At 42.6% G+C, this 25,510-nt stretch overlaps 1 protein-coding gene across 1 annotated transcript; it reads left to right on the top strand.

The window, feature by feature from the left end:
* The first annotated feature begins 10,173 nt into the window (after positions 1-10,173).
* On the top strand, positions 10,174-19,704 carry gpx7 (glutathione peroxidase 7). Its single transcript, XM_083766908.1, has 3 exons — positions 10,174-10,423; positions 13,681-13,942; positions 19,080-19,704. The coding sequence occupies exons 1-3, from the start codon at positions 10,289-10,291 to the stop codon at positions 19,241-19,243; spliced, it is 561 nt and encodes a 186-aa protein (XP_083623034.1). The 5' UTR covers positions 10,174-10,288; the 3' UTR covers positions 19,244-19,704.
* Positions 19,705-25,510: the final 5,806 nt, after the last annotated feature.

Genomic DNA, 25,510 nt, shown 5'->3' with positions numbered 1-25,510 from the left:
CCGATGCATTGTGGGAACGACAGTGACCAAGTGAAGAGGAGGAGAGGAGCGAGCGAGACAGACAGACCTTAGACACAGACAGACTTTTTCATGTCAAGGTCCCCAGATAATCCAGATTCATACCAATTAGCCCGCGGACCCCAATTTGATATATGCCAGGGACCCCCATAAGAGGAGATTTTATTTGGCCTACGGCTCTAGCAGAGATTCTCAACCCGTTTAATTTCAAGGACCCCCAGTTTGACTTGAATTAGGCTACGGCGGACCCCCATTAATGGAATTTCTATTCTGAGACCCCCAATTTATATCAATGTTGTTCAATGTTAATGTTATTCTGGGACTCGTTAACGGGTCCATTTGGTTCCATTATGCACTCAAGGGTCCATTTGGTTACAAACTGTCATTTTGCTGGGGACCCCCTGGAACTGCCTCAAGGACCCCTGCCGGCCGGACCCAACTTTGGGAACCACTGCTATAAATTACAGCCTGACCACTAGATGGCGCCGCACGACTCGCTATCTTGAAGATGCGGGATTGATTGATTGATTGATTAATTGATTGATTGATTGATTGATTGAAATATTTATTAACAGTTTGCAGAAACACAGTACATTTCAAGCACAACTCAATACAAAGACTGTTAACTGTGAGTGGACGAGCCAATAAAGCATTTCTACACTTGTACACAAGGAAGCGATGAACGTGTTGTCGCCTTACAGGTCTGTTCCAGCCTCCAGGTCTGCTGAAGAGGGGCGCGACAATGCAAGTAAAAATAAATCACACCCGTGTGAAGTGAGTGGTGCAACTCCGTGTGGGGGTCCCCGGAAGTTCCAGGCCCACAGGAACATGCCCAGGGGGCCGGCCCGGTTCCGGCGATCCGACCCGCATCCGAAATGGTTGAGAAATGACAGAGTTACCGTGTGGGCGGGGTCAGTTTGCAGAATTACAGTACATTTCAAGCACAAACTCAATACAAAGACTGTTAACTGTGAGTGGATGACCCAATTAAGCATTACACTTGTTTACAACATGGGTCCACATTGTTCAATTCATCAAAACATTTAGAGACATACAAATAGACACTTCTATGTAGCTAAAGAACAGAACAGGAATTCATCATATAGGAAGCAAAAAGGGAAAAGATACATATAGTGTGTGTGTGTGTGTGTGTGTGTGTGTGTGTGTGTGTGTGTGTGTGTGTGTGTGTGTGTGTGTGTGTGTGTGTGTGTGTGTGTGTGTGTGTGTGTGTGTGTGTGTGTGTGTGTGTTAGGCTGCGCAACAGTGACATTTGGTGGTGAAAAACTGAAAACCAACCAAACGCTATTTTCGACAGATCCAGCCAGGGACCCAGAGACTCCTATAGACACATGTTCTGTCTATAGGAGTGGTATCACCGGCCACTCAAAAAGCTAAACAGAATCCAGGTCTGGTGAGTCGTGTGCACGAAATGAGCATGTGCACAACAATTTCATGGGACCGCTCTCACATAAAAACGCTTGCGTTGTTGCCCCTCGACTTCTCCGCGCGTATTTTCGGCACTAAATAGCAGGGCCGGATGATCTACCATATGGGCACTTTGGGCTTTGGGGCCCTGGGCACCAGCGGGCCCTGAAAAAAAAAATAATATATATATACTGTAGCTCCACAGAAATTTCCCCCACTAATCCGAATGAAATGGTGTCTAAAATTAAATATTGTTTTATTGTTTGTGAGAATGCAGCTGAAAAGTGTAATCGTGTGTAAAGCAGCAGCAATGTGCTATATTGGCTGTTGTTCAAGGTGGGTGGGCTCACTAGGCTGTGTGAGGTCAGGTGGAGAGGTGATTCTAGTGGAATAAAAGACGTGAGTCAGCCATCCAGCATTGCTTTGTTTTCATTCTGCACGCATAGCACGTCAGGTGGTTCGACAAAAAAAAGTCAGGAAGGGATGATGAATGACTAGATACTGTATGCTGCTTTCAGTTCATTTCAGACAACTCTAACACCTGAATCCACATATGAGGTTAAATTAACCTGGGACACTACCAAACAAACATGTGAGCTTTGCATGAGACTGTTTTCATGGGCTATAGGCCTATAATATGTGAAAACTGAAAAGTAATCTGAAACTGGTAACCAGAGTAGTAAAGTGGACACCTAAATGTGGGAACGTCAAGGTTAAATTGTCCATTTGTTCCTAAATGTAAAGAAAATATAATTTGGAAAATGGTCTGAATGTAACTTACAGTACATCATTATCATAAATCCACCCTTCAACTTATGCCCAGCATAATAGCAATTGTTTGTAGGCCTAGAATACAAACCTCCATACATTTTGTAAATTCTTATATATTTTTGTGTGGCGCCTCCGCTCCATTACGCAGGTATGTGTTTCCCTATGTCTGTACCTTATGTGTTTTGTTCCCCCCCACTTCCGCTTTCGTCATGGAAAGATGTGTTTTCTCTCACTCCTGCGCGTATACTCAATCAAAGTCACAGATTTTTACAAAACCTTTCTCTTTCTCCTCCTATGGTGTACGGATTCCTACCTTAAAGGTTTCATGACATTAATTTTCATTTATTTTTTTACCTCCATTACATCCAGAACTTTGAACATTCAGTGGATTTTCTGTGGTCTGGAGCTTTCTCTGGGGGTTGGAAGTCTTTCTGAGCTGCAATCAAAACAGTGAAAACAGTGACATCTGCTGGCAAATCCCATTGACATAATGGGATTTTCTGACTGTCTCTTACATCACAAACAGCAGGAAACTCAGAGCACCTGTTTGAGCCAGAAAACCCCACACCACAGAAAATCTACTGAATGTTAAACGTTCAGGTTTTTTGGGTGTTATTTATTCAGAAAACCTAAAGAAATTAAGAAAAATACAAAAGAAATGTTTTTATGTCACAATGACTTAAAACGGATTACATCAAGGCGAAATGGAGAAAAACGAACCTGTAAAAGGGGAATTTCAACAGGATTTGACTTTTACCTGGTCAGTGACGACAACATCAATGGTAAGGATTCTGGATACGGCATAGGAGCTATTCAGTCCTTATTAGCCCGAAGTAACAAGCTCCAGCTTAGCAAAATGAAGATATCAAGAGTACCCTGGCCCCGTGACCATAAGACAACGGACAAGACTGCTCCGGTGTGGACAGGTAACGGATGGAAACGGCGCCGACGCAACAACTCTAGTGGACTCCACTACTTTCATAGATTGCCCTACTCTTTTTCCCTCAGTCGACACCAGGGCTCAAACAATTGCGGCCTACTTTCACACTCCAGGTCTACCACCAGAGCTTACAAACCTGGACGAGGGACCCCACCCGCAAACATCATCAGCCTTGGACCCAAACTGTCTCAAATCACTCAAATCAGACAAATGTTTCAAAGCGGTAATGCAAACATCCTGAGTTTCTCTGAATCTATCATTAGGAACAACAGAAACAAGCATGTTGGTGGTGTCTGCATGTATATTCACAAAAATACCGAATACTTTACTCGTACTGACAGCATGATGAAATTGAAACTATGTGGGTTGAATTAATTTAAAAAAAAGCTAAATCAGTATTAGTTGCTATAGTGAGGCCTTTAACCTTGAACTGGAGAATCTGGATTGGTCCGATGGGAGGCATCAGGCGTGGCTTCAAAACCAAATTTAGATCAGTACTAAACAACATGGCACCTTTGAGAACCATCAGGTCAAAACCCGCTTGGAGCCAATGATGAATTCGGACATACTGTAATGACTGCAATGAAAGCCAGAGACAAAAAATGCTCTGAACTTCTTAAATGCAAGTCCATGCCTTAAGCACTTTGACAGTGATCTCCAAACCCTACTGGGCATCCTAAAAACCCAATGAAACAAGCTAAGAAACATTGTAACTACTAACTACCATGACCAAATCCGTAAAAAGTAACTATCGATGATAAAGCAGAGGAAAACAAAAACAATCCTCGGGAGCTCTGGAAGCTACTAAACAACCAACTAGGCTGCGGTCAGAAACAAAAAAACAGGTTTACAAACATGATTGATGCTTGATGTAGCCAACTACTTAAACATCTTCTTTACAAACATTGCAACAATAATGCTGGGCGTTTTGGTGTAGAGCACATCAAAGCCTTCTACAAAAACCTAGTTGTTTGTAAAGATGATTTTAAAATGACAATAGTAACAACTGAGGAGGTACTTCAAAATCACACCCGTGTGAACTGAGTGGTGCAACTCCCCTCCCCCCCCTCCTCTCCTCTCTCTCATTAGCAGGCAACAGTGCAGCACTAATACTATCTCTCTCTCTCTCTCTGTTGGCACAACAGCACCCCTACTGGTAGTCAGTCATACTGGTGCTCATGCTCATGAACACATAGGTGAACCAACACATAGGCGGACACGGACATTGCTGTTCCTTGGAGTGGTTGCACCACTCAAAAACGGAGTGCCCTTCAACCCCACAAGGCCACTGTCCATGACAATATTCCCTCCAAATGTCTCAGAGACTCAGCCATCTCTCCTCTCCATCAAACAGGGACAGGTCCCCCAAGATTTCAAACTGGCCAAAGTAACGCCCCTGCACAAGAAAGGGAGCAAATTAGACCCCGGCAACTACCGCCCTATTTCTATTCTAAGATGCATCTCGAAAGTGATGTCTATGAACAGGTTGAGAAGTATCTTGCCACAAAAAAATGGGATGTTTGGCTTCAGAACATCCCACTCCACTGACACAAGCCTCCTCTATTTGAGCGTACAGAAGTGGTCCGCACACAGGCTTTGCTCCAACAGTGTTTATTTGTATTAAAACACCAGTTTAAAATTAGGACATAACGTCCTAGCGGCCTTCATCAGTTGAGCGAACACATCAAACACGAGGTGGATGCTGGCAAATACTGTGGTCATGCTGGACCTCCAAAAGGCTTTTGACACCGTGAACCACTCCATACTGGTTAACAAGCTAAAAGCAATTGGTTTTGATAGCACATCAGTGAGCTGTGGCGTTCCACAAGGAAGCATACTTAGGGCCTTTACATTTCCTAATATATGATTGGTGGAAGGCCCCTCTCTATCCTGATTGGATGAAGGCTGGGCCACCTAGCCAAAAACGATATATGGTCAGCACACTAGGGAGGATTATCACAACAAAAAAAGAATTTGAGAATTTGAATTAAGTGAAATCACTGAATATACCTTTAATGTGCAAATGAATCGTTTTTCAATACTCTAGTACTCTTATTTTGAAGAGATCGTCCAGGAGACACTGGATGTCTCGGAAGGCGCAACAACAAAAGCTTCGGCTTCAGCCTAGACCTTTTCGGTGCTACCTCTTTGTAAAAAAAAAACTTAAATGCAAATGATGAAACTTAACCTGTAATGTAAAGAACTATTCTTTTCAAATAAACTATTCATTCATTCAACAACACAAGTTATGGAAAATATTATAATGTTGTACTATAATGAGTAGAAAATAAGCATGTGAAATGCCAAGTGTGTCGTGGTGCGTGGTAAATGGTTAAATTGTGTAACTCTAACTCCCAAAGCGTGCACGGATGGCTTAGGGTCGACGACAGAGTACAGCATCTTGCAAAGGGTCTGGTCCACAAGATTCGATACACCACCAAGATACCCATGTACCTGTCTAAATACTTCCTTAATGTAAACGAAGTCCATACCCACAACACCAGAGGGAGTGCAACAAACCATGTACAACCCAGATTTGGCACAAACAAGGGACTAAATTATTTTCACTCCTATGCCACCAAAATGTGGAACGCCCTACCAACAGTCATTAAGACATGTGAATCCCTTGACTCCTTCAAAACCGCTCTCAAAGGGCACCTACGGACGGCTGCAATTCGAAACTGGCCCCTGTAAAATCTGAATCCCCCCCCCCCCCCAATGGTGTAATTGCCATGACCAAATCTGCCAAATGTAACTTTATCAATGATAAAGCCGAGGAAATCAAAAACAATCCTCGGGAACTCTGGAAGTTACTAAACAACCAACTAGGCTGTGGTCAGAAACTAAAAACCAGGTTTACTAACATAAACATCAAATCGAATAACACCCTCATCACTGACAAGCTTGATGTAGCCAACCACCTGAACATCTTCTTTACAAACATTGCAACAAAGCTGGTTAGCAAACTGCCCTCCCACTCTGGGCGTTTTGGTGTAGAGCACATCAAAGCCTTCTACAAAAACCTTGGTGTTTGTAAAGATGATTTCAAAATGGCAATGGTAACAACCGAGGAGGTACTTAAAAAACTGAGTGCCCTCCAACCCCACAAGGCCACTGGCCATGACAATATCCCCTCCAAATTTCTCAGAGACTCAGCCTTTTCCATAGCTCCAGTCATCACCCACATAGTTAACCTCTCCATCAAACAGGGACAGGTCCCCCAAGATTTTAAACTGGCCAAAGTAACCCCCTTGTACAAAAAAGGGAGTAAATTAGAACCCGGCAACTACCGCCCTATTTCTATTCTAAGCTCCATCTCGAAAGTGATGGAAAAAATAGTCTATGAACAGGTTGAAAAGTATCTTGCCACTAATAAATTGCTGTACGAGTTCCAATCTGGTTTCAGAACATCCCACTCCACTGACACATGCCTCCTCTATTTGAGCGACCACATCAAACACGAGGTGGACGCTGGAAAATACTGCGGCATGGTCATGCTGGACCTCCAAAAGGCTTTTGACACCGTGAACCACTCCATACTGGTTAACAAGCTTAAAGCTATTGGTTTTGATAGCACATCAGTGAGCTGGATGCAATCCTACCTGGAGGGGAGAGAACAGATGGTGGAGGTGAACGGAACACTGTCCCCTCCCCTCCCAGTGAGCTGTGGCGTCCCACAAGGAAGCATACTAGGGCCTTTACTGTTCCTAATATATGTTAATGACATGACTTCAGCTTGTGACTGCAACTTGTTCCTGTTCGCAGATGACTCAGCACTGCTGGTCTCGGACAGGAACAAACTGCAGGTTGAAAAGACCCTCAGCTCTGAACTCGGTAGAATCTGCACCTGGCTCGCTGATAACAAACTATCCTTACACCTGGGAAAAACTGAATCCATCCTCTTCGGATCAAATAGTAATCTCAGCAAGGCAGATGGCTTCTTGGTTAGAGTGGGTGACAATATTATCACACGAAAAGATCAAATTACCTACCTAGGTTCCATCCTGGAGGCCAATCTTTCCGGTGATAAGATGGCCACCAACGTAATCAAAAAAGTCAATCAAAGAACAAGATTCCTTTACAGGATCTCCTCACTGGTCAGCAAAAACACCTTGAAGACCTTAACAGGAGCCCTCGTACAAGGTTTCTTTGACTATGCATCCACCTCTTGGTACCACAGCACCTCAAAGGCCCTTAAAACAAGGCTCCAGACCTCCCAAAACAAACTGGTCAGGCTCCTACTTGGCCTCACCCCCCGAACCCACCTCACCCCTGCCCACTTTGACAGGCTGGGATGGCTTAGGGTCGTCGACAGAGTACAGCATCTTGCAATGGGTCTGGTCCACAAGATTCGATACACCACCAAGATACCCATGTACCTGTCTAAATACTTCCTTAATGTAAACGAAGTCCACACCCACAACACCAGAGGGAGTGCAACAAACCATGTACAACCCAGATTCGGCACAAACAAGGGACTAAATTATTTTCGCTCCTATGCCACCAAAATGTGGAACGCCCTACCAACAGTCATTAAGACATGTGAATCCCTTGACTCCTTCAAAACCGCTCTCAAAGGGCACCTACGGATGGCTGCAATTCGAAACTGGCCTCTGTAAAATCTGAATCCCCCCCACCCCCCCCACCCCATTTTCCCTCACTGTATATTGTATCTTTTCCCTTTTTTGCTTCCCATATGATGAATTTAGCTACATAGAAATGTCTATTTGTATGTCTCTAAATGTTTGTATGTCTTTAAATGTTTTGATGAATTGAACAATGTGGACCCTGTTGTAAACAAGTGTAATGCTTAATTGGGTCGTCCACTCACAGTTGACAGTCTTTGTATTGAGTTTGTGCTTAAAATGTACTGTAAATTCTACAAACTGTTAATACATATTTCAATCAATCAATCAATCAATCCCCCTTTCCCCTCACTGTATATCTTTTCCCTTTTTGCTTCCTTTATGATGAATTCCTGTTCTGTTCTTTAACTATATAGAAGTGTCTATATGTCTCTAAATGTTTTGATGAATTGAACAAGGTGGACCCTGTTGTAAACAAGTGTAATGCTTAATTGGGTCGTCCACTCACAGTTAACAGTCTTTGTATTGAGTTTGTGCTTGAAATGTACTGTAATTCTGCAAACTGTTAATACATTTTTCAATCAATCAATCAAAGACTTGGCAGCCTGAATAACATTAATAATAACAGTAACCACTGGTTAAGCTCCATCTCGAAAGTGATGGAAAAAATAGTCTATGAACAGGTTGAAAAGTATCTTGCCACTAATAAATTGCTGTACGAGTTCCAATCTGGTTTCAGAACATCCCACTCCACTGACACATGCCTCCTCTATTTGAGCGACCACATCAAACACGAGGTGGACGCTGGAAAATACTGCGGCATGGTCATGCTGGACCTCCAAAAGGCTTTTGACACCGTGAACCACTCCATACTGGTTAACAAGCTTAAAGCTATTGGTTTTGATAGCACATCAGTGAGCTGGATGCAATCCTACCTGGAGGGGAGAGAACAGATGGTGGAGGTGAACGGAACACTGTCCCCTCCCCTCCCAGTGAGCTGTGGCGTCCCACAAGGAAGCATACTAGGGCCTTTACTGTTCCTAATATATGTTAACGACATGACTTCAGCTTGTGACTGCAACTTGTTCCTGTTCGCAGATGACTCAGCACTGCTGGTCTCGGACAGGAACAAACTGCAGGTTGAAAAGACCCTCAGCTCTGAACTCGGTAGAATCTGCACCTGGCTCGCTGATAACAAACTATCCTTACACCTGGGAAAAACTGAATCCATCCTCTTCGGATCAAATAGTAATCTCAGCAAGGCAGATGGCTTCTTGGTTAGAGTGGGTGACAATATTATCACACGAAAAGATCAAATTACCTACCTAGGTTCCATCCTGGAGGCCAATCTTTCCGGTGATAAGATGGCCACCAACGTAATCAAAAAAGTCAATCAAAGAACAAGATTCCTTTACAGGATCTCCTCACTGGTCAGCAAAAACACCTTGAAGACCTTAACAGGAGCCCTCGTACAAGGTTTCTTTGACTATGCATCCACCTCTTGGTACCACAGCACCTCAAAGGCCCTTAAAACAAGGCTCCAGACCTCCCAAAACAAACTGGTCAGGCTCCTACTTGGCCTCACCCCCCGAACCCACCTCACCCCTGCCCACTTTGACAGGCTGGGATGGCTTAGGGTCGACGACAGAGTACAGCATCTTGCAATGGGTCTGGTCCACAAGATTCGATACACCACCAAGATACCCATGTACCTGTCTAAATACTTCCTTAGTGTAAACGAAGTCCACACCCACAACACCAGAGGGAGTACAACAAACCATGTACAACCCAGATTCGGCACAAACAAGGGACTAAATTCTTTTCGCTCCTATGCCACCAAAATGTGGAACGCCCTACCAACAGTCATTAAGACATGTGAATCCCTTGACTCCTTCAAAACCGCTCTCAAAGGGCACCTACGGATGGCTGCAATTCGAAACTGGCCTCTGTAAAATCTGAATCCCCCCCCACCCCATTTTTCCTCACTGTATATTGTATCTTTTCCCTTTTTTGCTTCCCATATGATGAATTTAGCTACATAGAAATGTCTATTTGTATGTCTCTAAATGTTTGTATGTCTTTAAATGTTTTGATGAATTGAACAATGTGGACCCTGTTGTAAACAAGTGTAATGCTTAATTGGGTCGTCCACTCACAGTTGACAGTCTTTGTATTGAGTTTGTGCTTAAAATGTACTGTAAATTCTACAAACTGTTAATAAATATTTCAATCAATCAATCAATCACTGGTCTGATTAAACGCGCGCGCGCGCGCACACACGCACGCACACACACGCACGGGCAGTGTCGGTAGGCCAATCAGAGGCAGCCGGGGCGTTACCATGTCTATGCTCGGACGTAGGGCGTGGATCATCATAGGGGACAAGCTCCTCCCTCACCAAGCGCACAAGTCTGCCTGGCTGACTGCTGTGCTGCTGCAATGGTTAAACTAATAAACTTATCATCCGGCGAAGGAACAGCTCCTACGACGCGTCGTGGAACACCACTGCACAGAAGTTTGACTACTTCTAGCCTACTTGGCTTGAATAATGCTTCTCGGGACATTCATCGCCGTGTTAATAACGTTATTCAACCTCATCGAGACAAAACAGAAAGATCTTTACACTTTCAAAGTTGTTAACAGCAGAGGGAAATTGGTGTCCCTGGAAAAATACCGGGGTTCGGTAAGTTTGGGGTTCGTCTGCAGCTGACTTGGGACAGTCGACGTGGTGCAAACATCGTTTTTTGTTGTTGCATGTCTGACTACCTTTGCATGCAAACCTGACTTTGGTCTATTGGACGAGAGGATTTATTTTGTCTGGAAAACAAAGTTTTGCAAAAAGATTGTAGCCTATAGTCTGCCACGATCCATCCTTCCTGCAGCCTATAGTCTACGTGGCAAGAGGCCTGCAGATCCAGTGAGTGGCTCGCCCATCAAGTGTGGTTTTGTTACCATAATACAGTAGGCTATATTGACAATAAACCAGTTACATGAAAAACTAACATCATGCTCCTATAACATTATTTGTTTGTTTTTGGCAATACGTCCTAAATGTCTAAATGAGACTGTTATAGGCTACATTTAGACTTTGCATAAACAGTCACATTATAATGTACGTAACAATAGGTTACATCATGGCACTATATAATGGGAACCCTAAAATTAATTAGTGGCCTTCACTGCCTATAGTGCCTACTTCTTTTTTCTTATGAGCATGCACAAATGTTGATGTTTTACTAAGCAGCTGATTCGTACTCACCTCATTTTTTGCGTTTTCTGCATGTACAGGTCCTCTTCACTAACCTTTATAACAAAATGCTGAGAAAGCAAGACATTTTACAATGCCTGTTGAGTGTCACTATATGTTTTAAGTCACATGTTAGAAATGCTTGCAATCGCCCATATAATAATGATATATAAACTTTATAAAGTTAATAATAATTTCAAAGTTACACAGTTATTTTACAACAATATTTGAAATGAAAAAGGTGGCAATTTATTTTAGATGTTACAGTATCAGTGCATACAAATTCTCTTGACATACACTTTTCCAATTCCAACATTGTGCCCAAAAGCAGTGATGAAGAAGAGTCTGTAAAGATGATGATCTGGTATCTGAAATTTCAAATTTGGAACCACAGGTCTCACCAATGTCTTTGCTAAATGTTGCTTGTTGCATGTACTAGGGCCTCTAATATATGAACAGGAAATTATGTACATTGTGGGTAATGTGATATAGATCACATTGATTCGGAGGGAATTGTTAACGGATGATCTTGGTAAATTGGGTTTAAAAATTAAGTTGGGCACAAAATTAATGTTATTATATAAGATAGATATAGATAGATATCTGTCATTAACTGTTTTTGCATCTTTATTTATATTTATTGTAAATATGTAAAAGTCCTAAATAAAACCGGGTTTCACTCCCTCTCCTATCTTATTGCATCCCATTTTGCCCCTAGATAGGGATATAACAGTAGTGACAATATCTGTATTGACTAGTTACTATACTAGTCAAAACTCAAATTAATACAGATATTGACTCCTGGAGCCCATTAATCGGGTCTAATGAACCATTCAGCCTTGTATCTCTCACCTAGTCTACTGCTTCTCACTGCCTGGAACTTCCTTTTCCCTCAAACTGATTTTTCTCAATAAAAGCAGCAGGCTACGAGAGCTTTTATTGTTATTCTTCCGGTTTGAGGGAATGGAAGTTCCAGATGATTGTTCCTGCCTGATAACTACAAAACAATGACTACAACATGACGTAACAATATCATCCACTCCAGACCGGTTCACACGACACTTTTGTAACACAGACCAGGCTTTCCTCCGAGGTGGAAAGCCTGGTGACGCGAGGTTACCCTGTTTCTGTTACCACCTCAGCACGTCAGCAGTACTCACAAAATGTGTGCTGAATTTTACCTGCTTTCATCCTCAACATTCATACATACATAAGCCTCACAATTATTACCTAATGTAATAAAAAATATGTTTAATTTGTTATAACTGTCCTGTGAACCTTTAGTTTACGAAGGCTAAAAGCCAAACAAATATGTTATGTTAAACTTTAAGACATTAGCGAACAATTCGCTTATTGAAAGATGGACAGACAGAAACTTCTCATGAACGCGCAATCGCGCATACTCTCCAAGAGTATGGGCTTTTGCGTCATGACATAGTGCATAGCTCCTCCCCTCCCAGTATAGTGCGCATACTCGGTCACTGATCGTCATTCGTTTTTTCTTCTGCTTAGATTGAACAACTTCAAGCTTGATCACTGAAAACAGATTGCTGTTCCTCAGATAGTCTCAAAAAGAGTTTCCGACTACTTGGACCGCGAGGTGAGAACTGCAAGATCTCAGTGAAACTACACTCAGTTACGAGTAAGTTATTTGATCTTGTCTGATCTTATATTGATATCTCCAGCTAAGGCTGTGAGCTGACTAGACTGCTTCAGGCCTACTAGCCTCCCGGCTGTTGGCCAATGGACAGGCCTAAACCTGTCCTAACAGTTTGGCGCGGTTACCCGCTAAAAACAACAAAAACCTGACGGTCTACGGCCCGTTCAGGGTTTTGGCCTAGCTAGCAGCTAGTCAAAACAGTGTATCGAACTGCTCCCTTACTCCGCTGGCCCCATAGCCAGCGAGGACAAAGAGCAGGAGGCTTCGCTCGTTGTTAAGCTACCAGCTAGCGACAGCAAAGAGCTACCCCCCCTTTTCCAATGGAATGTGGGCTCCATCGCTGGCTGCTAGCCTAGAGCGATACGATTGTGAGAAAGGCTTTGTTCCCCTGCTAAAAGTCTGCCTCGTGGCTAACGATAGCACGGTTACGTTAGCTCCCCTCCCACTGCCATAACGCAGCACGTTGCCACAACGTGGCTAACCAAGGTTGGCCAGAATTTGTGGATACCACCTTGTTACTAATAAAAAGATTAACAGTGGTATCGTGTCCAGCCACCCCCGCTCACAGGCCAAGGCCCGAGAGCACTATTGAACGAGCGGGCTACTAACCCACCGGTCTAAAAAAAAAAGAGGCGAGGCGAGGAAATACACGATACGGTGTATATTCCTGCAGGACAAGGGAGGAAATACACGATACGGTGTATATTCCTGCAGGACAAGGGAGGAAATAGACAATACGGTCATGATCACGGTTATGAGAAGTTTCTGTCTGATGTCCTAAGAAGTCAATAAGCCAATTGTTCGCTAATGTCTGTTTATCCAGGGTTATGTTATAACCTTCAGTTTTATTCATAATGTTCAACTACAGAAACAATTAAATCCTTAATCGCAATTATTTGAAGGACAATTTCTCGTCAAGTAAAATGTTATAATCGTGATCATACAGTTGTTTGGTAAGATGACAGTGTTGAGTTTATTTTATGAAGCCTACTGCCCACTGTGTTCATACAAGTCCAACCCTGCATGTTTGCAGGTGTCACTGGTGGTGAATGTGGCCAGTGAATGTGGATTCACTGAGGAGCACTATACTGACCTGCAGCAGCTCCATCGAGACTATGGACCCTACCACTTTAACGTGCTGGCCTTCCCCTGCAACCAGTTTGGCCAGCAAGAGCCTGGGAGTGACAAAGAAATCGACAGCTTTGTTCGCAGGGTATACGGCATCTCCTTTCCTCTCTTCAGTAAAATCGCTGTGGTTGGATTGGGAGCCAACAATGCCTACAAGTACCTTGCAGGTGAGTGAGTTGGCCAGATTCCCGGAAAAGCTTGCCCCAGCGCATTCTGCCGCGTGGGTGGAGCCCAGGCTGACACTCCCCCCCTCTCTCTCCTAATTATTATGCAGCGCAGCTGTATACACACACACACACCGGCCCTCATTTATCAATCGAGTGTAAAATCTGCCACAGATTCGAGTGCAGGTTTCGTAGTACACCCACGTCGCCACGGCATTTATAAAGTGATCGCAGCTGATCCTTCCTTAATTTAGTTCTGACGTTAATAAATGTGACGGCTGAAATCTATCTGGAACGCCCTATGAAATCAAGCCTCGCCCTCGTTTTTGCGACATGCAATACTACGACCAAACAACGCATGGTAACCTATAGTTACACAATGGAAAAAGCAAATAAAAAAGTTTCCCCGCTGCCCGCCTCATCCCCCCCCCCCCCCTCTCATATACACACACACACAGGCGCATGCACGCACACGCAACTTGCAAGCCCATCTGGTGTGTTATTGTATCTTAAATATATATAAAGAACGAACACCTGCATGAATAATAAAGGCCTACCCTGTCTGTTTCTCCTCTCACATCGCTTGCCTTTCTGGTTAGTAAACCACCGCCGCCTTTGTTTTAAATGGTCCCCCAAACTGTCCACACTTCACACCTAACGGCCGGGGATGCTAAACCAGCTTCATGTACATGGCACTGGTGGGCTGGCTGGGTTAGCCTATCTCCGACGCGGTCCCCTCGACTCCTCTGCACTTGCGCTGGCTGGCACGCCGGCACGGCACATTTGGCATTCGAGCGACGTAAGCGTCGGGTTTATCCTTAATTAAAAGGACGAGACGTAACGCGAGAAAGACATGGCTGTAGATTGCAGTAGCCATACCCGTTGGTTGGTAGATTTGACTATAGCTTTAGCCCTGAAACATGACTGCCATGATGATTATCATGGCAATACGAGAGTCATGAACCATGGCTGCTGCATAGCCTCGGTCCCAGGCTTACTTATCTGCGAAAATAAGAGCTATAGGCAGCTGCAGCTATGCAAATGCCTCTCGATCCATGTCATGAAAGTTAACTATTGTAGGAGGGGAGGGGGGGGCTACCGGTATGCGCTCATGCAAAACACTGTTTAAATGGCTTATATGACTTGCAACATTGTTTAATATCCTACCAATTTCATATGACATGCCTTTACAAAATATATTTCTTTCACATGTATTATTAGTTTTATACATTTTAGGAGTGAAAACATATGTTTAGATGCCTGTGACAGCCTCTCAGCTGGTCAAACAATGTTGCTCCGCTGTTCTACGACCAGAGTTGGGGTCCGTTACTCATAAAAGTAAGGCACTACATATTACATATTACTTTTGAAAAAAGTAATGCCTTACATTACTTTATTACTCCCTGGAGAAAGTAACTAGTTACATTACTCGTTACATTACTTTTGCGTTACTCCATAAAATCGCATGTCGCATTGTCACATAATTTACCACTTAACAAATCTTTATAATCCTAATAAGGAGGACATACACAACATCTTTCTTTATGCTCTTTACCAGGTTGTGGAGGAATAAAACAAAATGGGCCTTTCCAAAACGGTCTAGTGCAGTGATTCTCTTGACCTTGTAAAACTTTTTCTATGCAAACTTCTAATCAATTCTTCAATCAATCAAATCAAATATATTCAAATAAAAATTATGAGACTGAGAGAAATCAGTAGCCTATATGTTCACAGTGCTTTAGGATCCCTTTCTTTATGATGTGGAGTTCCCTGCTCCATGCTCATTAAATGTAGTTTTTCATGTCGGCATATTTGGTTTATTCATCTCTGCATTAACTAACTAGTGATTGTGACTCTGAGAGCACATACATTCTACAACAAACAAGACCCTCCCAGCTGGCAGCTTATAATAAGCGGACATGGCAACACCCCAACTGCTCCGTCTCTGTGACAGTGGGAGACTGGCTCGCTGTGAGCAGTGCTGCTGCGGAGATTTTAATACCGAAACGACGTAAATTTGACATGTTCTAGTCCGCGACTCCAGCGCACCATTACTGTTCATGTTCAACTCATCTCCGTTGTGTGCATTAGTCCAAAGCTACACTGCTGAAAGCAGCCACATGACGCAATTAAGTAACGAGTAACTGCAGCACTAAAGCGACCAGTAACTGTAGTGTGATTATCAATTTTGGAGGAGTAGTGTCGTTATATTACTCGCTACCGACCAAAGTAGTGTCGTTACAGTAACGAGATTCTCCGTTACTCGTTACACCCAACTCTGTCTACGACAGAAAAACAGGTGAGGACAAAGCGTACGACAGCTCCCGACCAGACGTGACTTTTTGTCCTACTCAAGTTCAATTTCAAGCTTTGGCGGAAATGGTAAATGCCGACTCTGCAACAAAAAACAATTTAAATACTGCAGGAGGTTACCACACTAAACAAAGTTGGTTTTGTACAGTGCAGATAACGTAAGTGTTCTTGATTTATTATCAGTGTTGTGGAAGTTACTTTTAAAAAGTAAGGAATTATAGTTATAGTTATATAGTTAAATAATAATATCAAAAACGATTTAAAAGAAGGTTTTTTGTTTTTAATTAATCTCAATAAATCGCATATCAATAGGCCTATTTGACCTGATCATCAGTGAGCTTTTTTCGAATGGATTTGGATACGAGTGAATCAATGAATAGTGACTACATAAGCATAGGCAATTAAAAAAGTAGTAATAATAATAATAGTGACATTATCATTTATATAATGCTTCTCTGAGTACTTAAAGACGCTTTTCAAGGGGAACATGAGAAAACAAATAAAAACTACTTCATTAGAGAAAAACTATTAAGACTATGGAATAAAATAAATGAAAGTGGAATGAGATAGCTGGGGAAAGAAATATTCTAGAGGTGTGTTTGAACTTATAGGTGGTGGCTGGCATGTCTTGTGAGTTTTGGGAAGTGCATAGTTTTGACAGGTCTGCCTGCTGTGGACAGTGAAACCCTGACCATTAAACACGGGCAGACGCAACGATACAGTCTAATTGTGAAGCCAGCAACATGTTGATGCAAACAGACGTGTACAGTAGCTGCTCGGCCTGCTCCAAATGATATTCCCATTCGTCTGTGTCTGCCCGTGTAAACGCAGCATAGAGTGTGAGGGTTGGGGAACGGATGGAAAGTACCAGTGTTATTAAGGAGGACTCCTTGGCTTCTAACGATATGGACCAGAGTTAAACTAATGTTAGCTCCCATGCTAACTAGTTGCTACTTGCTACCCTCGTCAGAAACAACACCACCATCCAGATCGGGTGGAAGCTGCTATCACTTTGCTTGTGCCCGTGGATGGGAAATGAGATTTAAAAGGCTATAGAAGCAAGGATGAAAGCACAGACACAGTTGTGTCGTGACTCGTATTTGCGTGTGTGTATTCCGTCTGACGACGAGTGGTTTATGCTGCTAGTGCGTTGTCGTTGCTGGCTGCTGAGTGCTGATGCATATTTAAGAGCGTCATAAGCATGCGCCCGTCCTCCTGCGCTGGGAGTAGCAGATCTACAAGTTATCTACCGGTCGCAATGCACAGCGCTTTGGGCTTGTACATCTGTGTTTTTCCCACAGTTAGTTGAGAGGCAGAGCACAAACGAAACTGTCAACCCTAACCCTAACCCTCTGCACTGCAATCAGCAGCACAGAGACGCCTGTATGATACTCACGGAGCTGGGAGACTTTTCACTGATCACATAAGTTGACATAACGCCATAACGCGGGTAACGCTCGCACAATAACTATAAGGCCGTTAGGAATGGGGAAATGTAAAGCGTTAGGTTACAAGTTACTGCAAATAGTAGTTACGTTATGTAACGTAACGCGATGTAAGGGCGTTAGTCACAACACTGTTTATTATTATTATGGGTTTGGTTTTTATCACGCAGTGCGAGTCTGTGATAGCCGATCTACAAGCTCACAACCCGTCGCACTGACAGTGCAGCAGAACGAGCAGTTAGTTATACAACTACAATTAAGTACTTTTTTGTGTGAGTGTGTGACGTGTGTGGTCTTGACTTCTTGTTCTTAATGTGGGTTTATCAGAGCGCGAGATAGCGTAGCAAAGAGTGAGTGGCTGCCGCTGCTGCGTGCTGTCCGCGCCCGAGCCGGGCCAGGGCCCATATTTTAGGCCTATGCAGGGCTCTAGCACGGTGGCACAGTCGGCAGTGCTGTCGCCTCACAGCTAGAAACTCCTGGGTTCGATTCCTGCTGGGGACGCTGTGGGTGCTGGGGGCGTGTTCTCTCCTCTGCGTCATCAGTGCCCATACCAGAGGCGGAGGTTGGCTAAAGGGCCTTTCTCTGTGGAGTTTGCATGTTCTCCCCGTGTCTCCTAGGGTAGGTACCCTCAGAAAAACATGCAGTAATCCTGGTCTCTAAACTACCTCCCCCTGGCCAGCCGGGGCGCCTGATGGAGGGGGAAAGAACTGGTCGGAATAACGTGCTGGGGAAACTCTCCCCTGTCAGGTGAAAAGAAGCAGCTTGGACTGAGGTCAGTCCGCTGCCCCCCCCAGGTTGGCAGAAGTGTAGCGCCCATGATTACATTAGATAATTCACACTGGGTGAAAAAATCACACCCGTGTGACTGTGAACTGAGTGGTGCAACCAACCCCCTCCCTCTCTCTGTCTCTGTCATTAGCAGGCAACAGTGCAGCACTCTCTCTCTGTTTCTGGCACAACAGCGCCCCTACTGGTACTAATAGTCATACTGGTGCTCATGAACCAACATATAGGTGAACACGGACATTGCTGTTCCTTGGAGTGGTTGCACCACTCAAAAATGGGTTGCAAAATCGTGGGATAAAAATTATAATAAAAAGAAAAAACTATTAACATGGATGAAAGTCTGATCCGATTATACTATGTAGATCGTAGTCTTATTAACCACATGAACCCTTCTGGGGTGAACAGTCTGCGAAAATAGATGTTGTGAGCTTGTAGATGGAAAATATATGCTATGAAGGGAAAATAGGAGGGAGCAAACTCGGCCTAGTACAGACCGGAGGGAAATGGGCCAACAAAGTATATAAAGTTTAAGACGATAAAATATAGGTTAATTGTACCTAATTCTATCTGTGTCTTGTATTTTGCCTCCCTTACAGAGACCTCCGGAAAGGAGCCTGACTGGAACTTCTGGAAGTATCTGATCGATGTTAATGGAATGGTAGTTGATGCTTGGGGGCCGAAAACATCAGTCAAGGAAATCAGGCCCAAGGTTTCTGAATTGGTCCGGCAGATCATCTTAAAGAAGAAAGAAGAGCTTTAACATTATGTTTTGCGATGACTAAATAGTGCACTGTGCTACTCGGTGTTGTGGTTAGAAGAAGAATGCCTAATCAATTAACCACTTTCAACCTGGCATCGCTATTTTGGGCATGTCATTATAGGTGAAAATGTGTTGAATGCAAGAAAATAGCAGATCTAAACAAATAGTGACAAAGCTATTTTTTCCACATTATTTTAGAATAGGGCTTAAGTGGTACACTTTCTGTCTATTATAATATGGTTGAATCAAATCATGAAAACTCACTAAACCACAGAACCTTTAACTTTTTTTTTTTTTATCTGTCAAATGTTCAGTTTTATTGCAGGCATCTTACTGTACATCATTGTTATCAAATGTTATTACTAGCCTCAAATACCAGGTGACATCTCCTGTGCGTGCTTAGACATGTGGAATACCTTTTTCTTTGATAAATAAACCCTCACTATGATGAGAGCATTATCTCCCTTTTGAATGTGTTGCGTGATATAAATCTCTAAAACAAACGTGGTTCTATAAAACTGAGATGCAGTTAGGGCAAATTTGTAGCTCACACAGTTTACGCTTGGGCTATATTTTATTTTTGGTCAGCTATAAACATAGCTATAACATTTGTAGTACAATTGGAACGACACACATGGCACCAAATAGTCTGCAGCAGCATACGTAGCAGTCTAGCAAGATGACAGAGTTGTGTCCGTCTCTGCCTGCTTTCTACTAACCGCATCGAGTGACACAGGCTAACAGGCAGCCCAGAGGCATGCAGGCAGAGCGTGCCACGGGATGGTTATATTTTATACATCACCCATTCTTGAGATAAGGGACAAAACTTTTTTCAAACTAGATTTTTTTTTTTTTTAAGATACATTCAAATCAAATAGATGTATTTGTAGACACAGGTCTCAACTACCAATCTTGAGAAGGAACAGGTTTTTCGCATAACATTTCTTTCTAAAATGGGACATTTATGCACTTAATACCTGATTCTTGTCAACTCCGTCAGACACACTAAAATCCCTTTTAATTGAATTTGATAATTTCAACAATAATATAAAGTCCTCAGTTATCTTATAATGGCTTTCAGTAATCAAGTTAAGTAATACAATTCTTTTAATATTGTTTTGTTCCAATATCACACTATTATGAAATATCCAATTTCTAAAATCCGTCATTTCAACCTTTATTTTCAATATTATAACATGAAAACCATGTAAAAAAAAAAAAAAAACATCATTACGTATCATTTCAGTTGGTGTTTCAATACATAAGCACAAAAGATTTAACATCGAATTTTCTATTTCTTTGGAAATTAACAAGAACATCACGGGACGAACGTCTGACGGAGTTGACGAACATCTGACGGAGTTGACAAGTTTAACTGATTTAGGTTCTAGACCACCTAGGATCTTGATTCTGGTGACTAATCATACATTTTCAAGGATGTGGGATACATTGGTACTATTTAGATTTGTCCTGTGACCATGGTAGACATTTTTCAAAATGGCCACCAACTTTCTGTTATTTCCCAATAACTCAAGTTCTACACCACCTAGGATCTTGATTCTGGTGACTAATCCTACATTTTCAAGGAGGAGGAATACAGTTGTACTATTTAGATTTATCCTGTGACAATGGCAGCCATTTTCAAAAATGGTGGACCTGCTATTATTTTACCAATTTAGTCAGGGAATATGATCAGAATAATGTTAAATCTGTGAATACATTTCTTACCAAGAATTTTTTCACCAATGTGTTTGTAAACGTGTCTACTAACATATCCCACATTGGTTTCTATTGAACATTTTTGACAGCTGCTGAAAGTTGGGTACCATACCAAGTGGCTATGGCCAAACTAGGGAGTCTATATGGCCAAACTAGGGGTCAAATCCCTTGGGCTAAATTCGGCCATATATCCACTTGCCCAAATGTGCTGACCTCATTTTGTGATGACGGCTATGGCCGTTTTCAGCTCAAGGAGTGTTCTTCGTGCATAGCTAATGTTTTGAATGCATTCAGAATCATGAAAACTCCCTAGTTTGACATGTCACATGCTACTTAAAGCATAATGAACATTTTGCCTTATATAGGTTGTTGATGGTACCCCAACTTTCAGCAGCTGTCAAAAGTTCCCCTAGGGTGGTTGAATATAAAGCAATGTGGGATATGTTAGTAGACACCCTTCCAAACACATTGGTGAAGAAAATTCTTGATAAGGAATGTATTACCAGATTGTATTAATATCCCCTGACTAACTCATCTTCTAGACCACCAAGACCCGACTTCACCAACAGAGACCCGATTGACAACTAAACAACAAGTTTGGACAGCCCCACCAATTAGTGTTACGGAAAATAGCAAGTGTCTACCCTAGGCCCAGAGGGAGACACAGAACTTAGATGCGGCTCACATGTTGCACGACTCCTCAACAAGCTGCCACCAGAGATGAGAGCTGAATTCTGCCGCACAATGCTCTGCGGCCCAGGAGCAACCAACACCATGTTGGAGTTCTCTGAGTGGTTGAAGCACGAGTCCTAGCCATATAGCCTGTGCAAAGGCAAACACCTTGAAGACCTGCTTGAGGTGAACAGTGAGCAGTGAACAGTGAGCGAAAGACTGAAGACAGAAGACAGAAGATCTGCCTTCAGGACTATCAGGCAGGATGTGCAGACACTGAAGGCATCAGTGTCGTTCTGTGTCCCCAGCATGTCAACCAAAGCAATGTTACCAAATCAAAGGAGCCTTCACCTCAAGTCACCTGGGGCTGGGTGAGAAATCGTATCCTGTATCTAGCCTCACAACTAAATACAGACACTTGGCCAGACTGCCGTTTGAAAGGGTTAAACCCTTCATCCTGATTGGGGAAGACCACCCCACCTAATCACACCAACCGAACAAGTGAGGTTGGGGCCTCCAGGTGGGCCAGCAGCCATCTGCACAAGACTGGGCTGGACCCTGCAGGAAAGCAATCTCCAGCCAAGACAATGCAAGTTGACTATAACAGAGCCCCAGAACACAGAGGTCATGAGAAGGATGGAGAAACACTGGCAGGAGGCCACCAAGATCAACGCCACACTGCAGTGGCCAGTGAAGTCAAACTGTGCATCTGTACCTGAAAGGGACAAGTCAAAGGCCAGAAAGCCCACCTCCTTTTAATGTCCTGTCAGTAGCAACTCAACCTGCACCTGAAATAAGCCCTGACCCCTCCCAGAGAAAGTTCATCCTTGAAAATGTAATGATTAGTCACCAGAATCAAGATCCTTGGTGGTCTAAAACTTGAGTTATTGGTAAAATAACAGCAGGTTGGTGGTCATTTTGAAAAACAATTGCTGCCATGGTCACAGGACAAATCTAAATAGTACCACTGTATTCCTCATCTTTTAAAATGTATTATTAGTCGCCAGAATCAACATCCTAGGTGGTCTAAAACTTGAGTTATTGTAAAATAACAGCAGGTGGCGGCCATTTTGAAAAACAATGGCTGCCATAGTCACAGGACAAATCTAAATAGTACCAATGTATCCCACATCCTTGAAAATGTATGATTAGTCACCAGAATCAAGATCCTAGGTGGTCTAGAACTTGAGTTATTGTAAAATAACATCAGGTGGCTGCAATTTTGGAAAATGGCTGCCATGGTCACCACGAGACAAATCTGTGATGGCCCTATAGCCAAAAATGTTCCTTAAGGCATGCTCTAACTGTGTGCCAAATTAGAATACGTCCCATTATTCAAAAACTATAATTTTATTGTTTTAGGAACACTTTTGTCAACTCCGTCAGATACATGTCAACTCCGTCAGACACAAAACCTGACGGAGTTGACGTCTGACGGAGTTGACAAAATGTCATTTGTTTTCATCTTAACCCTCTGTAGTACAATGTAGCCATTTTGTTTTTGCTTCATTTGTTAGCTAAACCTAACCCTAAACTTTTATAATAAACATTATTTTGGAATTCTTAACAAAGATCATAATAATGTCCTGACGGAGTTGACATGTAAAAGCTGTGACCACCCTGATATCAACATTGTTTGTTTAAAATATCAAACAATTGACTGCTTGTCAGACCAGGTGCTCCACTGTTGCAACAAATACAAACGGGTCTTGGAAAAGGAGTCTTCAGGCTAAATCTGTCGACAATATTTTCTGATTAATTTAAGACTTTTAAAAAACCTGACGGAGTTGACGGGAGACGTGGGACACACATTTGATATGAGATATCTAATGGAAAATATAAATTAAAATTATTGTGTATATTGTTTGCTATGTTGTTGACAATCTACTTTAATTTAGTATGTATATTTATGTGATTGTGACAGTATTAGACACTTTTTTAGCAGTTTGAAATTATGACCACTTGCTGGGGACAGGCTAAATACAGGCGTTTTTGGGTACAGTGCCTGCTTTTAACTAATTCAGATGGCATATGAAAACAATTATAATGAAATTAATGGCATAATAATACACAACTGTATTACATTTAACTTTGCAAGTGCTTTTATTTTTATTAAATTAATTTATTTTTAACAATAATAAGGCTCTTATGTGTGGGACATGTTTTTTCCACTTTTGTCCCTCATCTCAAGAATGAGTGACATACATTAGGCTCAGTGTTGGGCAATATTGCTTAGGAGAGTAATATGTTTACTTTACTTAATAGTCCTTAAAAAAGTAATAATATTACATTACTTTAATTACTTGGAATCAAGAGTAATATACAGTAGTTACATATTAGGCCTACTTTATATTACTTTTCACCCGGGCCCCTTCCACCCGCAAAAGAACACAATCTGTTTAGCCAGCTCCTTTTACAACTGAATCCAATGCATTAGAATAAGAAGTCTCCAATCAGCCAAACTGAATAATTGCAGGATATAAAACAAAAATTGTCAACAGTCTCTCATCAGTCTTTTTCTGCTGCATATTCCACATTTTGAATTCAACAATCTGAACTGCACACACATGGCTGCAGCATCTCAAAACGGACAGTATATATTGTATACATATAACAAACAATAAAATAAAGCAACAGTCTCTGACCTTTTTGAGGCAGCCTAGTCTCTCAAGACAGACTTGATATTATATAATATTACATATTACTCCCCCCCCACCCACCCACAAAAAAGGAATGTACAACAACACAATCTGTTAAGTCAGCTTCTTTTAGAACTGAATCCAATTGTTTTGAATACCAATATTAAGAAGAGTCACCAATCCGCCAAAAAGGCTATAAAATAATAAAGCAGCAATCTCTCTCTACCTGTTTTCAAACAGCAGCCAACAAAACAAAAAAGTAATGTGCCAATCTTTTGGTTTGTTTCTTTGGGGAAAATAAGATCTTGTAGGAGAAGGAGGGAGACCCGCACACTGCCACTTGCTGGTTCAAGAGCTTAAAACGTAGCCTGCGTTATTCTTCGGGAAGCGACGCTGCCACAATACGTAGGCCAGGGTTCCCCAATTAGCGGCCCGCGGGCCATCTGCGGCCCGCGGGGGGGGGGGGGTCAAAACTACGTTTGTTGCACGGAGCCTAGCGGTCGCAGTAATGGCGCCAGCCTGTACTTCTCCTCGGCTTGTGAAATAATAACAATCAATCCGACAATACACACACACCATTAAGCTGACACAACATCCGGTCGCTGTGTTTTGGATCTTCAAAATAAGGCAATATCCTATCTTGCTACACTAATTGAAAGGGGGGTCGACTGTTTACACGTCCGCCTTTGTTCGCCTTGTCCTACCAAACCACACTCTGTTCGCACAAAATCTCTCCATGCACAACACCAACTGCATGCCTGTCCAGACATAACGCAATGTTGCATCCATGCAACTGTCATAATTACCCTACAGTACAGTTTGTATTTGCATGAAATACCATGTTGCGTAACATTTCACTGTGATGCAAATTACATCATATTTTAGGACACTCCCCTTTCCACTGTGCGCACGCACGCGCACACACACACACTGGTCACCTGGATGGCGTGGCGTGGCGCTAGAGTGAGACCGGTCAAAGGACGGTCGAATTGTACTGTTAAAGTGCAATGTTTCGGTCATTGGACCTTCAGGCAGTGTGCGGGTCTCCGTCCTTCTCCACGTTGCTTTGACTCCTATGCACCTGCAAGTAAGTCGAGTGTGCGGAAGTCTTCTCTTCAATGGGAAAATAACATCAAAATGAGATCCAATTAATTTATTATAATCATGCTCACTCCAATGCTCACACGAGAAAGATGTCAATGTGGATTTGGAGGGGTATGACTATGAACTGTTCGCT

The sequence above is a fragment of the Protomyctophum parallelum genome (genome assembly GCF_964188405.1).
Source record: "Protomyctophum parallelum genome assembly, chromosome: 6".
Lineage (NCBI taxonomy): Eukaryota > Metazoa > Chordata > Actinopteri > Myctophiformes > Myctophidae > Protomyctophum > Protomyctophum parallelum.
Note: the sequence above shows the minus strand (reverse complement) of the source record. Positions and strands in the feature narration are given on the sequence as shown.